The 17906-nt window shown below is 39.2% G+C and overlaps 2 protein-coding genes across 2 annotated transcripts; one reads left to right on the forward strand and one right to left on the reverse strand.

Moving 5' to 3' along the window:
• Positions 1–454: 454 nt before the first annotated feature.
• FCER1A (Fc fragment of IgE receptor Ia) lies at positions 455–5997 on the forward strand. Its single transcript, XM_032260779.1, has 5 exons — positions 455–549; positions 977–997; positions 2060–2314; positions 3755–4012; positions 5521–5997. Exons 1-5 carry the CDS (start codon positions 486–488, stop codon positions 5703–5705), a joined length of 783 nt encoding a protein of 260 aa, XP_032116670.1. The 5' UTR covers positions 455–485; the 3' UTR covers positions 5706–5997.
• Positions 5998–9765: 3768 nt separating this feature from the next.
• Positions 9766–12909, reverse strand: LOC116538400 (olfactory receptor 10J3-like). The gene has a single exon (XM_032260780.1). The coding sequence runs from the start codon at positions 12312–12314 to the stop codon at positions 11373–11375; it is 942 nt and encodes a 313-aa protein (XP_032116671.1). The 5' UTR covers positions 12315–12909; the 3' UTR covers positions 9766–11372.
• Positions 12910–17906: the final 4997 nt, after the last annotated feature.

Consider the following 17906-nt stretch of genomic DNA (forward strand, 5'->3'; position numbering starts at 1 on the left):
TTAACCTCACTAAGATTCAGTTTTCCTATTTATACAATATAGTGATGGTACTTACTTTATAGGATTATTGTGACAAATAAATAAAATATCAGATTTATTTAGCATAAAACCTGGCATATGTTTGGTATTCAGTAATTCGTTGCTGCTGTTTTATTCTGCTCTCCCTTGCACCCCACTTTTCTAAGTTGTAAACTAAATAGTTGTACACTGATTGACAGATTAAGAAAGGCTTGTGACTGTGCCAGACCTATGCCTCTCTCTCACCAGATATATGTGGAGGTGGGATGGGGAGTAGAATAAGGGGGTAAACATTAAATTGCCCAGTCTGGCACCATCCTGAATATTATCTCTGAAGAAAGAAGCAAAACCAGGCACAGCTGATGGGTTAACCAGATATGATACAGCAAACATTTCCTTCTGCTTTTTGGTTTTAAGCCTATATTTGAAGCCTTAGAACTCTAAAGCACAGTCAGTACCAGGAGCCCATGAAGAAGATGGCTCCTCTCATGGAATCCCCTACTCTACTGTGTATAGCCTTACTGCTCTTTGGTAAGTAGAGATTCGATTACCCCTTCTGGAGAGGCCCAAATGAATGTGGGGAGCAGCTGGGGTAGGAACTTTTACTGTTTGGGTGGTGACTTTTTCTAGGACATGTGCAAACTATGGGGCATTTCCCAAGGACTCTGTAGTGGAGGCAAACTAGAAAGCAGAGGCAAGTGGGCTGAGCAACACCTACAGAGGAAGCCAGGCTGAAAGCTTCGTTCCTTGCATTTGCTCTGGCATTTTCCAGGGTGCAAATTTCCTACCAAGGAAATGGGGATAAAGGAGCTCTTTCTTCCCTTGATTCTGATTCCTGAAAAGATGATTGGTTCTTAAAATTCCATGGAGGTAGAGCTCATCCCCACATCCAGATTCTAGTTTTCTGGAGATACAGAAGACTGATGGACACTAACGTATCCTCTCCGGATTTTTGCAGCTCCAGATGGCATGTTAGCAGGTGAGTCCTCTGTTCTCATTCCCTTGGTGTTTCAACATGTCTGGGCATTGCTCTCTTCTCACTATTTTCTTCATCCCAACACTTCTGCTTTCTAACGAGTATGAATCTGCTCCGTGGCCAAGCTACTTTCCCTCTCCACTTTGCCTTGTCTTTCTTCTTTTCCCTGATTTGTTGCATTCTCTCAAGTCACTCTCTCCTCTGTTTCAGTCAACGACCATGTCTGTTGCACATATACACATCTCATCCCCTCTCCTAGACACTTTCACATAATCTCACTCAATAGTTACATTATTATTATTATTGCCATTTATAATTGAGGATGCTGAAACTGAAACTCAGTGATTTGCTGGTGGTTACATGGCTAAGGAACTGGGTTCCAACATAAGTTTATTGGATCGAAGTCCAGTTCTCTTTCGACTATATTATCCCTTTGTTATCGCCATGTATCTACCTCTTTGGTCTCTGTTCAAATTTGCACTGTATCCCCTTGTCCCAGGAAGCCATTCAAGACTGATTCTCTTAGTGATTCTCACTACTTTCCAGAACTGATATATATTTTTCACTCTGTATATATTTACAATTAAATAGAAATATTTAGAGTTTGGAAAACCTTATATTTCATCTAGTCCAATAAGTTTATCCATCCATAATTCACTCATTCATTCACACAATAAACATTTAATGTAGCAGTGGTTGAACATGGCAGGTAGTGTTTCTACCTGAAAAGAGATTGCAGTCCTCATTTACAGCTACTAAATTGAAATTAACAGAAGTAGAGTGAGTGAGTTCAAATCACATAGTGAATTGGTTTCTTTGTTTTTACATCTCTTGCATATGTGTTCCGTCTTTCTCCTGATGTTGGGCATTCCCTGGGGCCACACTACTGTTTTCTCAGTTCTTTAATCCTTCTCTTAGAAATCAAAACAGGGTCCTATCACCGACAGTACAAGGACAGATTGACCGCTGGTTGTCTGAATACTGCTACATTTGTACTTTTAAGCCTGGACAGTTTTCAATGACTTTTTTTCCTTTATATCTCTTCATATTTTTATCTTATTCAAGCCCCTCAGAAACCTATGGTCTCCTTGAATCCCCCATGGAATAGAATATTTAAAGGAGAGAATGTTACTCTTACATGTCATGGGAACAAGTTCTATGAAGTCGATTCCACAAAATGGATCCACAATGGCAGTGTTTTAGATGTGACAACTTCAAGTTTGAATATCGTGAATGCCGACTTTGAGGACAGTGGAGAATACAAATGTCAGCATCCAAAATTTAATGAGAGTGAACCAGTGTACCTGGAAGTCTTCAGTGGTAAGTGCCAGGGATATGGAAATAGAGATCTCTCATGTGAGGAATGGCCCATCTAAAGATGGGAAAAAAACAAGTTATTCCAAGGGTTAGGACACCAGAGTGGGATTCAAGGCCTCTCACTTAGGACCCCGGCATCTCTCTTGTTTCACCTGCTTTCCTTTTGATTACCATATGCCTTCTTTCAATATTTTAGTCATCTCTCAATACTATTCCTCCACCCAATTTTCCTCTGTCTTTTCTGCCTAGATTCAGGTATATATCATGTGGTCAAACAGCATGACATATATGTAAACATTTCAAAGAGCTGTATATCTGGAATAGCATCAAAATGTTTGACTTAAAGTTTTGCTCTGCATAATTCATATGCCATGACCGGAATATTAGGTTGTACTCTTCGTTATGAAACATATCTGGATACATCCCTCATGTCCTCTAGTGTTACTTGAGAACATATTTCACGCTTGTTTCATCTTTATCACTCTCCTACTGCCAACAGTTAGTACAGCATGCTTAGGCACATGTGGCTTAATCAGCAAATGTTGAGTAAACAAACTAATTATTTTGAGTAGTGACAAGTAGGTCTTTTTTAGACACTATATTATTCTCTCAGGTGAAAAGAGATGTTTCGACCTCCATGTGTAAGTTCCAAACACAAACTAAAGCAATGTGGAATAGCTTATTTCCTTGAGTAGGTTCTAGAGAGGTCCTCAAGGATTGGTTTTAAATTAAATATGCTTATTATGCTAGCGATATTTTCTTTCAAAATTCTCCTTTAGTTAATGCTTTTCAATTTTTACAAAAGCATTAACCATAGAATGTGATTCTTGTCTTTCACTGACTCATTACTGACAAATATTTGTTGAGTACGTACCAACTCCTAAGTATCGTGTTGGGCACTGGGAATAGCATGTAGAACTAGACAGGGCCCCTGACCTCCTGGAGCATATCACTGTATGGGAAGAGGACATTAAATAAAGAATTACAGAAATAATTAAATTGTTCATGTTCTGAAGAAGTTTTTGTAACAACTATAATTAAGACTAGAACTGGGAAGTTTCTATAAGGTAAGAGAGGACAAAATAGACACTCTCCTAAGCCAAAATCCCTGAGACAGACTGTTTATTTTCCCCTAACCAATGAGAACTGGCAACAACAGATGTGAAAAGAATTCTGGCTTTCAAGTGTTCCATGTACGGACTCAGCAGGGAGGTCTGAGAGGCTCTGTGGCCCTAGACTGACTTTTCAGGAGGAGAAAGGCTTTATCAATATAGAAGACAGGCTCTAAGCACTATTTTGTGCCTTTTAAAAATTCACTTTATGAGCCAAAAAGTGGGTTAATGATAACTTGTAGTTTCTGACACATGATCTATGCATGGCTCCCTCTGATCTATCCATTCATTCATTTACTGTTAAATAAATAACATAATGAATGTTCTTCAGACTGGCTGCTCCTTCAGGCCTCTGCTCAGGTGGTGATGGAAGGTCAGCCCCTCTTCCTCAGGTGCCATGGTTGGAGAAACTGGAATGTGTACAAGGTGATCTACTACAAGAATGGCGAAGCTCTCAAATACTGGTATGAGAACCACAATATCTCCATTACAAATGCCACAGTTGAAGACAGTGGCACGTACTACTGTGTGGGCAAAATGTGGCAGCTGGACTATGCCTCCGAGCCCCTCAACATTACTGTAAAAAAAGGTGAGTTGGTAAAGGAAAGGAAAGGCATCCGTAGCAGGGGAGGGAAGAGACGACACCTGAGCCTGAGTGGTTGCAGCTTGTAGAAGGGGAGCACCTGTGATACACTGGAAAGGCTACTAGACTTGCAATGAGGAGGCCTGGGTGATAGTATATATCTCAATCTCTAAGTCCTGACTTGTTAAATGGTGATAGTAATACCTGCTCACACCATGGAATTGTTATGAAGATTAATGTGGTAATATTTGTGAAATGACTTTGTAAACTGTTAAGCGCTACCCAAGCATAACAGATTGTAACTACTATTTTGATCTCAAAGTCATCTGTTGCTCCTGTGGAGAACACTTATATATTTATCAAATTGAAAAAAAGTTTCAAAGTTGAAAAAAAGGATGTAAAAAGCATGAGGAGTTCATTCCAGCTTAGAGGGGCTGGGAAAGAAAACCAGCAAGTTAGTAAGCTGTGTGCCTTTGTATTGAGGGAGGAGGGAATGGAACTGATATGGAGAGGGTGGGCAGGTGGACTGCCTCCATGGCCTGTGAGAAAACTGCTCTCTCCAAACTCTGTGTAAGAGAGGGAACCTTTGAAATATTCTCCTTGCAAGGAGAAAATTGGACTTTTCCTTCATGCGCTTTGTACATACTAATATCTAAAAAAATATGAGGTGAAAATACAGAATTAAGCCCTAGCACTTCTCTGTTAAGTAATTTGAGACCAAAGTGCTACGTACTTGTATCTAGGCTTCCGGTATCTTTATCTGTAAAACACAAGATTTGGTCTCGATTCCATTAGAACCATTTAAGAACTTAAAAAAATGTATTGATGATCATGTCTCATCTCTTGAGATTCTGATTTAATTGGTTTGGGGTGCAGCCTGGGTGCCAGTATTTTTCAAAGATCTTTCACATAATGGTAGTGTGTAGCCAGTGTTGAGAATCACTGGTCTAGGTGATCTTTAAGTGATTTTTGGCTGTACTATTATGAGGATCCATAATATGAAAATAATCACAAAAATTAGTACAGTATATAAACAGACTAACAGAACCACAAAATAATAGAATTGGAAGGCAATTTAACTAGTGCAATTTCTTCATTTTGCCTAACAGGCATGTAAGAAATGATGATTAGTTAATCGAGTAATAGGCAATGATGACCACTGCCCTCACTTTATCTCCTTTCCACCCCTTAATTTTATGTGAATGCTGGTCTTGTCAGTTCCAAAAGGGGGTTGTCTTTCCTATGATCTTCCCCCTTGGGCACACTGGCTATAGTAACTGTTAGACAGGAGTTATGAGGAAATGCTCAGGATTCTCTATGGCTCCAGGGAGCACCAACAGAGCAACTCAACCTAGTGTTAATCTGAGGGTTTTCTTTATGCTTCTGGATGCCACATCATGCTAAAAATGAAGGACCAATGTTGGTCCTTCTCTTAGGGAAGATGAACCTCTGAACCTCATTCTTCAGTTCCCAATATGAATTATGGTTCTTGTTGCATCTGTGTTCTACTACAGCTCAGCGTGACAAGTACTGGCTACAATTTTTTATACCATTGTTGGTGGCGATTCTGTTTGTTGTGGACACAGGATTATTTATCTCGACTCAGCGGCAGGTCACATTTCTCTTGAAGATTAAGAGAAACAGGAAAGGCTTCAAACTTCTGAGCCCACATCCTAAGCCAAACCCCAAAAACAACTGATAGAATTACTCAAGAAATATTTGCAACATTATTTTTTTCCAGCACCAGCAATTACTACTTAATTGTCAAACACAGCTTACAATATATATAGAAATGTCTGTGCTGAAAGATTTATAGAAATGCTTCATTAAACTGACTGAAACTTGTTAAGTGGCATGTAATAGTAAGTGCTCAATTAACACTGGTAGAATAAATGAAAGAATAAATAGATTCATTTACTAGCATTTGTAAAAGAGAAGTTCTCAATTTCAATAAAATAAAGCCATGTAACAAAATGCTTCTAAGTATTCAAGCCTTGCTGACTGTTTGTTTTCTTCTAAAGGCAAGAACCATGAAGTTCTAGGTTAGAAATGTCCTCTCTTGACTGTTGTAAGTACGTTCCAGGAATGAAAAGACATAGTAGGATGCCAGTGAGTGCTTTCTCTTTAACTTACTGTATATGAACTTTCAGTTCTTGGCAGAATCAGGGACAATCTCAAGACATAGGAGTCTCAGGACAAAGTATAGTCCAGGATTCTTCTCCGATTGTTTTTACCCCTCCCAAATTTATATCTTGAACTTGTATCTTTATACAGCACCTGAACCAAGAATTTGGGGTAAATTCCAGCGAATAATAATAACCAAAACCCTCAGCTCTGAAAACAGTCCAGGACTGAATAAGATTTTGGGCAAAAAAAAAAAAAAAACTAGAGAGTTTTGGTTTATTTTCCCTCTCATTTTTTGTCCTCATCACATTCATTGGAGGCTCAGTCTTCTATCATGGAGTAAATGAAATTAAGTTTCTACCTACGATTTATTTTTTGAATTTTTTGTAGAGATGGAGTCTTGCTATGTTGCCCAGGCTGGCTGCCAACTCTTAGCCTCAAGTGGTTCTCCCACCTCAGCCTCACAAAATATGGGATTACAGCTGTGAGTCACTGAATCTAGCCAACTGTCTGCCATTATAAAGCCATCCATTAGAAAGAGACTAAACCATACAGAAAAAGACATGAATTCAAATCCTGACTCTTCTACTTTATCGATTTGAAATCCGGGAAAATCTTCTTACGCATCCATAAGCTTTAGTATTTCATTTGTGAAAAAAAAATGATAATAATCATCCTGTCCACCTCTTAGAGTTCTGAGAATCAAATAAGAGGCTTATTTGAAAGTTCTTTGTTAATTGCAAAGATTTATACAAATTTAGGAGCTTTCAGCACCTACATGAGACTAGTCTTTGCCACCACTATCTCCTACCCCCATGAGCCTGCCCACAGAAATATTTATACTCAGGGCTTAGAGAAAGCACTAAGGAAGATGGGCAACATATTGTTAGTGCTGACCCTGGATTCATGGAAATCAGTGAGAGGTCAGAATTCCTATAGGTTACCTGTGTCTTAGAACAATTAATAGTATGAGGGTGAGTGTCTGGGGAGAAACATTGAAATATCCATGAGACCCACAAGTCCTGTTTTTTCCAAGGAATGTTTTTGGGCCACGACGAAGAGGGAAATGACTGAAACGTTTTCCCGTTCTTTTTAAAACTTTGAATAGGGATCTGGTATTCTTTCTTCAAACTCTCCTCCACTTAAAAAAAAATCATTTCAGAGAGGCAAGAAATGGCCAGATTCCCAGTGAATACCCTTGTCACTTAGCTTCATGTAGTAAGTAAGTCTGGCCAATGGAGAGGAGATTTCTCTGGCAACAACAGGCCAGGCAAAGTTTTCCTAGGAGACTCCCTGGTGTCGCTTCAGGATGCTTCCGCTGCCACCTCAACAAGGTCTATCTTAGGTTTTAGCCTTGGGACCAGCCTTTCCACCACACCTTTCTCCCCAGTGCTCTACACAGCACATCAGCATTCCAGGCATCAGGCTAAACAGTAATTTACTCCGTTATTTCAGACAAGGGTTTGAGGCCAGTGATTCAGAGTTAAAAAATGAGAGATATTTGATATCGATAGAAAGTCCAGGATTGATCAGCTTGAGATACATTTTCTGAGAGATTTTATAGGTTCTTGAGAATCACAATTCACTTTTATTTCCCCTTTTTCCTCACTGCAAGATTGAGGGGACTATGGACAAAACACAGATTTGGATATTCAAGCTGCTAACTAGCTGTGATTCAGCCAAGTTATTTGCCAGTCTCTGAGATTCTATTCCTTCTTTGTTAAAACTGGGAGTCTGGTAGAGGTGGTCTCAAAGGTCCCTTGGAGCCCAGATAGTTTGTAATTCGTTACTTTAAGTTCATATGTAGTAATTATCCAGGCACTAAGGCTTAGAATACATTCCCTGAGAAGCTCCAGTGTAATTTTTTCCTTCATCATCCACACATTGGTCTCTTTTTTCACTGTACTCTTCTATGTACAGAATCTAAATTCCACATTTGTACCAGACCTACCCATTTATTTCTACCCATTTTCTTCTTGATAGTCATTCATCTCTTGCTCCAGAGGGAATCTAGAATATAGAGTCAGGGCTTGAGTATTTTGTGAACCCCTAAATTATGGCATTTATAAAGATGCCTTTACACATGAAATATTTTCTCCTATCCCAGAGACGGAGTACATATGTTATAAAGATGGTTGGACTAGAACTAATTCACTCTAGATTCACCCTTGTTGCCCCCTCTATCACCTCCTGTCTCCTACCAAATTGGTCAAGACCAGTTCATAGAGCAAAATTTGCTCTCCCATGGATCACTGTTCCAAATTGGTAGATAAGAATCATCATGAACTCACAACAGTTAGGGGCTAATTTTCTGAAAACCAAGTCAGTACCTCCCCACTGGTGGCCAATGGAAGACAATCCCCTGTGACCACTTTCAGAGTGGTGACTCAGACAAATGATACATCTTGTCAGCATGTTGGGGATTTGAGTACTTGAAGACAGATTCTGCTCTTTCCCTCTTCTCATTAAATGGGAAATGGTGACAATCCAGAGATAAAAGTGTTATGCTGAGGATAGCAGAGGCACCTGCCAGCCTAGGACTCTAGATAATCTTAGAGAGTGGGGCTCTCTTCCTGCTGTAGCTGCTTTGCCCAGCTCTGGACAGCTACTGACCAAGCCCAAGTCTCTATCTGCAACTTCCTCGACCACTGCAACGTTCCCACCACAAAGCTTTTACTCTATGAACGTGCTCACCACAACAATCAGCTTCACTTCTATATTTTACTTATGACAATGACACTCTTCCCCTTCTTGAAAATTGAATGACATAAGTCTGCTTTAAGTCTTTCCTGTTATTTTCAATTTTCAAGTATCATTGACAACAGCCAGCAATCTCTCTGCAAAGTAGCAGCAGCAGGCTGCAATGAAATGGAAACTGCTCACAGATAATTTTTGAAGAGAAAAGAATGACTTCCTATGGATTCTGAGAAAAGTTCAGATTTTAATTTTTTAACCAGTTTCCAAGAAGATAATACTGCACTGCTGCCAACTAAATCGAATCACAGTAAATATAGTTCAATAAATAGAATAAAATTATTTTAAATTAAAATATAGGAGTTACTGATCTGCCTTTACTTGAATATATCAAGACTGAAAAATTTGAATTCTTCACTTACATTAATGGCGGTTTTAGAAATGAGATCCTAAAATGTTGCAGGGTGAGGTCCTCAGAAAACAGACACTGAGACAGAGATTTGAATGCAGCAAGTTTATTAGCTCTCGGTATCTATACTTGTGAAGAAGTGAAGAAAACAGTATTGGGCAAAAATTAAAATGTTGAAATGTGATGTAGCCAAGCAAAAACCTCTGGAGCTGGGAGAGCCCTTTGTGGTTGTCTTAAGGCGAAGCAACACCCTAAATAGACGAATCACTAGAGGTAGTATATCCCTAAGTAGGGAGCATGACCTTGGAAGAAGCGGCTGTTTAACAAGGTGGGTGGATTGCCTGAGGTCAGGAGTTCGGAACCAGGCTGGCTCACATGGTGAAACCCTGTTTCTATTAAAAATACAAAAATTAGCCAAGTGTGGTGGCAGGTGCCTGTAATCCCAGCTACTCAGGAGGCTGAGGCAGGAGAGTTGTTTGAACCCAGGAGGTGGAGGTTGCAGTGAGCTGAGATCGTGCCACTGCACTACAGCCTGGGTGACAGAGCGAGACTCCATCTCAAAAAAGAAATAAATAAAATAAAACAAGGACAATCTTGAAGGGGAACTCAACTGACAGCCATTAGCGCAAGGTACTCCCAGCAGCTGGAGGAATGCTTGTGTGGGTCCTGAGGGAGTGCAATCCAGGTGATGTGCTACAGCATTCACCAAATACAACTTCAGATAGAAGACAGTGTGGCACTGGCCAGCAGACCTTTACCCAGTGGCTGCTAATTACATCAAGCAGAACTACTAAGCATGAACTACTAAGAAATAAACTATATCATTTCTAGAAATCTGGAGACTAAAACAATGATATCTTTTATCCCCAGTCAGACGTCACATGACAATTTTTTGGCAAAGCAAGACATGTTAACTTAAAGAATTTATTTCAAATGAATTGTCCCATTTTCAGCATCCTGCAGACTTTCAGAAGTGATATCTTGCCTCTGCAGGGTCACTCCATTGGATTAGATGGATTGTGGATCCTGGAGGAGTGTATTTGAAACTCAGGGTATGCTTGTTCTTCAGTATAGAAGGCCAGAGTGCAGTAGAAAGATGAGAGACAGAATATCCTTCCTTGCACCAGAACATATATTTTCACCTTCTGTGATGCTCAGACATAAAATGCTGTTTATAACTCAGGTTCAAAGTTGGGAGTATAAAAGAAAAAACTTCTGAAAATTTACCCCTGCAGGCTTAGGAGCTCACCGGAAAAAATTTAAGTCATGCATAAGGTTTCCGTTCATTAATAATTCTTTTCAGAAGTTGTAGTTAAAGTACTTACGTTTATAACACTATTACAGAGAGTTTTATGTCAACCTGGCAAAATGAACTATACTTTTGCTGAGCCTTTCAACCTCCATCCTTTTAACTCTTGTGTTGAATGTATGAAAAGTGTTAACCTTTTCAGCATGTTCTTCTTTTCTATCTGAGTTTTCTGATCTGAGCATCTCAGGAGTATGGACAGTTCAAGTCTGTGTTCTCTGTAGTTGATGCTTTTTGGCTTTCCTACATCTACACTCTTTACTACTGGGTCAGTTAGAGCAATTCCATCAGCTTGGAAGGTCTGTCTCTAGCTTTTTTTGGTTTGTTTGTTTTTTGATTTACAAGAAAGCCTTCAATGTTCACAGAAATGCATACGTGTGTGTATCTTCTAACTTATTTGCTAAAAATGTGGCATAAATTATTCTGACACCCTTAACAGTCAACTAGAAAATCTTTCTGAAGTGGTTTCCAAACATTTTGCTCATTAGCTTTATAGAAGCCTGCTGGACTTTATGTTTTAATGGAGTTACATAACTTGAAATACTCTCAGGGTATGTGTCACTGTGTTCATGTGTATGAGAGTACGTCAGGTATGCACAATCCAGGCGTGCAATTTTTTTTCTACATTCATAAGTGTATGCCAAACTATTTTCTAACTGTTCTAGAGCAGGGCATAGAAGATCATGATAATCTCAAACAGAAACTTCCAATTTTAGCACTCAGTTCAATTTAGTCTAGTCTTCTTGATCCAATACATCAGGGCATTATTGAAAGAGCATTAAATATTAACACATTTATAAACTCAAAGATAAAGCCTTTACAACCTTTCCTCATTAAGGAGACAGGGGCTTTTGCCCCACGGCCCTGCGCAGAGCATCTTTGACTTCCTTGTTCCTCAGGCTGTACACAATGGGGTTCAGCAGGGGAGTGATGACAGTGTAAGTCACTGAGATGAGTCTGTCCTGTCCCAGGGAACTCTGGGACTTAGGCTTCAGGTAGATGATGGAGGCACAGCCATAGTGGATGATGACCACTATGAGGTGGGAGGCGCAGGTGGCAAAAGCCTTCTTCCGACCCTCAGCTGAGGCAATCTTAAGAATGGTAGAGATGATGAGGACATAGGAGATAAAGACCAAGCCCATAGGTAGCACAAGGACACAGACGCTGACAACAAAGTTGATGATCTCATTGACAGTGGTGTCTGTGCAGGCCAGCTTCAGCAGCGGTCTCACATCACAGAAGAAGTGGGAGATGACAAAGGCATCACAGAAGGGCAGGCCAAACACAGATGTTACCTGGACAATGGCCATGCCCAGGCCAATTCCCAGTGAACCAGATGCCAACTGGACACAGGCCCTCTTACCCATGATGACTGAATACCTTAGGGGGTTGCAGATGGCCACATAGCGGTCATATCCCATGACTATGAGCAGGAAGCAGTTGTTGATGCCAAAAGTGAGATAGAAGAAGAGCTGAGTGGCACAGCCTTGAATGGCAATGGGTTGGTAAGGATTTAAGAGACCAGAAAGCATACGGGGAATGATGGCCACAGTGTAGCAGGTCTCAGAGATGGATAGCATACTTAGGAAGAAGTACATGGGGGTGTGGAGATGATGGTACAGGCGAATAATCATCACGATGATCACATTGCCAGAGAGAGTCAGCAGGTACAAAGTTAGAAAGACAACAAAGAAGGCAAGTCTGTGCTGCCACCTGAAGCTGGAAAAACCTTCAAAAAGGATCTCAGTCACAAAAGTAGAATTTGGCTTTGCCATAGAGGTAGGTCTAGGTGTGAAAGAGCTGGGCAGAGGAAAGAAAGGTGTGATGAGTTAACCATGAAACAGAGCAGGTTGGGCCAAGGCATTCATTGAAGATCATGTCCATCCTGTGAGCAATGCCCTAGAGCTGTTGTTGGCCATTTGCTCAGAATAACCATCTGTGCCCACCTTCTTCTTTGGAAGCATAGAAGCCTATTGTAGGACCGTGGGATTGAGAGCAGAGATAGAGTTGAGAAAGCAGTAATAAACTAAAAGAGGTCTGTAGAAACAACTCCCTGGTTCTATTTTTGTTTTTTTTAAAATCATATATGCAGAGGTATATGATCCAGAGGTGTGCTTGCTCTGAAGTGTGATCATATGGAGGTCAGAGGAGCATCCATACTGTTTTACATCATTTTACCTTCCCAGCAACTGTACACAAGGGTTCCAATTTCTCAACATCCTCACCAACACTTGTTATCTTTTGATAATAGTTTTTTAAAAAAATACTAGCCACCCTGTTATGTGGTGATAACGCATTGTGGTGATGATTTGCATTTCCCTGATGATTAGCGACACTGAACATCTTTTCATATACCTGAATTAAAATCATAATCTATAAGAGATATTTGCATTTCCATTCATTACAGCACCATTCACAATAGCCAAGTTGTGGAAACAACCCAGGTGTCCACTGACAGATGAATGAATTCAGCCTTAAAAACAAAAAAAGAAAATCCTGCTCTTTGCAACAACAGAAATGAACCTGGAGGGCGTTAAGTGTTATAAGCCTGTCACAGGAGGACAAACATTGCACGATTCCACTTATATGAAGTATCTAAAATAGTCAAAGTCATAGCAGCAGGGAATAGAATGGTGGTTACTGGGGAACAGGAAAGGGGAAGTGGGGAGTTGTTCAATTCATGTAAAATTTCAATTAGGCAAGATGAATTAATTCTAAAGGGCTACTGTACAGCATAATTCTTATAGTCAACAATATTATAATATGCACTTAAAAATTTGTTAAGATGACGCCATCTTAACAAATCTCATGTTAAGTGTCTTACCACAAAACAAAACAAAAAACAAAGGGACACGAGGAAGTGTTTAAAAGTGATAGATATGTTTATTACCCTAATTATGATGATGGTTTCACGGGTGTACGTATATTGCCAAGCTCATTAAGTTGTACGCATTAAATATATGAAGTATATTATATATCCACTGACTTCAATAAAGCTGTTTAAAAAAAGAAACAAACAACTACCCGGCCATTGAAGAAGTGGGTCGAGGTCAAGGAAGAAGCAGGCGATACATCAAATGTGCTCAGCTCTAGAGTTCCTTCTCAGCAAACTCCTGAATTCCCAAAGATCCAATGAGGAATAGTGAAGGATAAAAGATGCGAGACTGAGATCCTTTTAACACCATTAGCAGTTTTCAATGCCAAATGTCCCATGAGAGTCCTGAGTGTTTCTCCTTCCCAGAACCCTAGGTCCTGGTCTTTGTTTATTTAAGCCCTGCATCTAAAATCCTCAGTGACAGTCAAAGAGTAAAAAAGGGAACACTTCTACTGAATTTTTTTTCTAGAGACCTTGCAACAAATATCTTCTAGAATCATGAAAAATGGTTTGATATAGCACTGCAATATTCAGATTGTCTCCTTGAATTCTAACCATAGGTAGAAAAGCTGGCAAATGAATCTGAGGGTGTCTCTTCAAGTAGGGAACAGGTTTTTCTAGTATGAGAGCAAAGACAATATTCATTTAACCAGAGAAGGACAAATCACCCTATTTTCACTTCAATCATGCATATTCCAAGCTATGCTGGGGATAGAAATAAGCTGATCCACCTTCTTTTTGTCTTATCTCAAATAGACCCAGCATGAGAGATTGTACTGGAACAGATTAACCTTGCTCCTTATGCCCACATGTACTCCTAATAATACTCACCATACTTAACCATTATCTCCATTCAGAAAGCTGAGGACTGTTCTGATTACCACCCTTCCCTTTTCCACACAAAGACAGTGCCTCCTGAAATTCTCTCTTCCTGTCCCCTCCTCCTCATGCTTTTTACCAACACTCTGCTACTGACTGCCATCACCATCCTCTATGATCACCACAATGGCCTCCCAACTAATCTGTCTCATTTTGGTTGATATTAGTCTAAGTCTTCCTCCCAGATGTTGATATTACACTGTTTTCAAAAACCTGTTCATGGAGCTCTCCTGCATAAATTCCTCAATAGCTCTTCGGAATCTTAACCCTAATATTTAACTCATTTGTTAATTGAGTATTTTAGTATTTCATACAGTTGCCATGAAAACTAAATGGGTTACTTGTTTGAAGAGTCTGATCTAGCGTTTGACATATAGGAAACTCTCAATAAATACCAGTGTTATTAGAAGTTACAGTTATTTCTTTTTTGTTTTCCCCAAATTAGCAAGCTTAAATTTCTAAGATGATCAGGGGTAAGGGTGGAGGCTTTTCAATCTAATATTCCTGGATTTGTAAACAAATATGTGATTATCCTAGTCTTAACTTTATAATTTCCCTTCCAGTTGTTCATATGGACATTTTTATGCTCTTTTAAAATCTTTCTTGAAGTGCGTTGACCAAATCCACGCACTGCTGCATGTATTACCCTAACACAGGTGTGGATTAAATTGAATGTAATTTTCAGTTTTGCCTCTAATCCTCTAATCCCTTTCTTGAAGATGCACCATATTTTACTTCTCCCTCAGGTCATAGTAGTTCATCCAACGAATATATCTAGAAACAATCTGCAGTGACATCTAGATCCCTTGCCTGGGTTATAATTTATAGCGTGGAGCCCATCATTGTAAAATCACAGTTTCTTTATACTTGCCTACAGTAAAATTAGTTCACATTATTTTCAAAATATAATTTCATTTGATCAACTAGAAGATCTTATTCATGTCTGTGGCCTCAAATATTTGCTTCCCTCTTCTCCAGATCATTAGTTAAACTGATAACACCCCCCAAAAATGCTATCCCAGCTCCATCCAAGAGAATAATCAGTAAAGGGATGCAGAGTGGAATGGGGAAATTTAAAATGTAGTCAAGGATAGGGTTACTTACCTAAGGTCTAGGAAAGTAGGTGAGGAGGGAAAAATGAGAGATAAAAAAGAAGAGAGGGTGCAGAGAGACCGAAACCTCAAAATTCAGGTAATCTCATTGACTTCGAAATTTGTATTGCCTTTCCTCACTTTCAAATTACAAAAAAGGTGAAACAGTCCTGTTCCTGACCCAATCCCAGATGAGCGTACTGTTTACAGTTTTTTCTTTGGAGAAGAAAACTTATTTATCCTCGTCTCCTGAATTTTAAAAAATCTCCCAAGCATTTTTATTCTATGCATGCATCAAAATACATGTACCCTGTATATATGTACAACTATTATGTATAAATTTTTAAAACAAAATAAGCCAGGCACAGAAAGAAAAATATCATATGTTCTCATTTATATGTGAGAGCTTAAAAAGTTGATCTCATGGAGGTAGAGAAGAGAATGATGATTACTAGAAGCTGAAAATGGTGAGGTTGTGGATGAAGAGAGGTTGGTTAACAGGTACAAACATATAGGTAGATAGAAGGAATCCATTTTGATGCTCAATGGTCCAGGAGGCAATAATAATGTGTTTCATATTTCAAGATTTCTAAAAGAGAAGATTTGAAGTGTTCCCAATACAAAGAAATGATACATGTTTGAGGTGATGCACATTCTAACTATTTTGGTTTTATAATTACACATTGTATGTATCAAAACAATCACATGTATCATATAAATATGCGAAATTATATATTAATAAAGCAAACTTTGAAATCTAAAACAAATAGTCTCCTGTGTATTTCAATTTGCTTAAACTAAAATTGTTGTTGGTTTTAACAAGCAAAACAATTTCTTCAAGAGTTCAATGTGTAGGGAAGCCACAAGTATAAGTACTGTGCCAGTGCTAAGGAAAAAAAGATGACCCAAGATGGTCTTTTTTCTCATCAAGCTTAGATTCTTGAACAGCCTTTGGTAGAGGATCCAGTTACAGCCTTCCAAGTGCTTTATGGCCACCTTCTCTACATCAGTCTATTCATCTACATTTCCAACTTCTTGGAAATCACATTCTTTCTTATAAGAGTCCACGTTCCCCACTGAGCGCGGTAACAGTATGCGCTGTCATAAACATTCCCTATCCCAGCAGTTAAGCAAGAAAAACTTACCACGTAGCCTGTTTCTTGAGTCTTCTAGAGAGTTGTGCTTGTGCCTGAATTATATCCACCACTCTGGAAATTTGACTTCCTGCAATCATAGATTAAGGATTTTTTTTTTTAACCGATAGTTATGCAGTGTTTCTCAGATTTTTGTCAATGCCCTTTCTAAAATTATTTAAAACCCATCAGTTATTTTACTAACCATTACTTTATAGAATCATGTTAATGTACTGAAGAGCCTATGATTTTCCTTAGCAGAGGGTCACTAATATCACACTGAGCAGAGTTATAGTTCTTCCTCCTTTGCTGGCTAATCTTTAGGTAGCACCAAGAATGTGATAACTCAAGAAACTATTTAGAGAGGAAGGAAATAACGCCTATCTCAGTCTTCCTGTGCCTGACACCAGTCGTGAAGTCACATTAAGTTCCCCCAGATTCTCACAAGCCCATCCCCTGGAAGAATTTCATCTTTGGGTCACAAAGCATTAACTTTGGCTTAGCTGTTTTTTAATAAGGTACAAATTGTCTGACCCCAATGCTAGATATCTCTGTCTCCAAAACAACACTTACTATTCCCAAGTGATAATGGCAGAAGACACAATCCAAACAGCAGAGCAACTGGAGACCTCATTACTAAGGCAGCTCGTTTCCTAATCCTGAGAATAACACTTTGAAGAACGGAGTTGGCTTGGCTCTTAGGGACAGTCTCTGGGATGAAAAAGCTTATTTCCCTTATTAGTGCGTGTCATAGTCCTGCTAATATTCATGTCATTTTTTTGTACATTTATCTGGTGCCAAGGCCTATGGAGTAACTTCATACATGAGAGAATAGAAGCAACAATTAACAAGCAGGGTTTACGCATGGAGCCTCATACAGAGGGCTGACCTCCATATAGTCTGACGCTAGAAGTAGTTTAAAGTCTCTGAATTCTATTGATGACCTTTCATACTTTTAAGCTGATCTTTCTCATCTCTGCACTGCTTGCCACATATCCATTCATTGAGGAGCCCTCAGCTCAGTTTGTCCCAAGGCCTCAGCCTTGCCAGGTAACCTTCTGCATATTAAATCCATCTCATTATTCAGAGCCCAAATAGATGGTAATGAGTGTCTATAGTTGAAAGATATGTAAAAGTTGGCACTCAGTTGTACCACATTTCTAACTAATTATATCTTTGCATTGGTCTTAGGTTGCTAACTCAATTGTCAGCTCCTTAGATATCAAGACTTTTAGTCATCCATCTTTTGTTCTTTCAGTGAACCTAGAACTGCTACTTCTAAAAAAAATACTGATTACATGTTATTATATGCTAGGTACTAAACTATGCAATACACAATATTAACTCATTTAATCCTAACAATGAACCGACAAGATAGAACAATTGTAC

This window comes from Sapajus apella, unplaced genomic scaffold, assembly GCF_009761245.1.
Source record: "Sapajus apella isolate SASKATOON/1434 unplaced genomic scaffold, GSC_monkey_1.0 scaffold119, whole genome shotgun sequence".
NCBI lineage: Eukaryota > Metazoa > Chordata > Mammalia > Primates > Cebidae > Sapajus > Sapajus apella.

Bases quoted from the DNA above. Each gene is read 5' to 3' on its own strand.
- FCER1A (XM_032260779.1), top strand. From the start codon at position 486: ATGAAGAAGATGGCTCCTCTCATGGAATCCCCTACTCTACTGTGTATA. The intron at 2,315-3,754 runs GTAAGTGCCAGG...AATGTTCTTCAG, and splicing joins GTACCTGGAAGTCTTCAGTG to ACTGGCTGCTCCTTCAGGCC. The intron at 4,013-5,520 runs GTGAGTTGGTAA...GTTCTACTACAG, and splicing joins CAACATTACTGTAAAAAAAG to CTCAGCGTGACAAGTACTGG.
- LOC116538400 (XM_032260780.1), bottom strand. From the start codon at position 12,314: ATGGCAAAGCCAAATTCTACTTTTGTGACTGAGATCCTTTTTGAAGGT.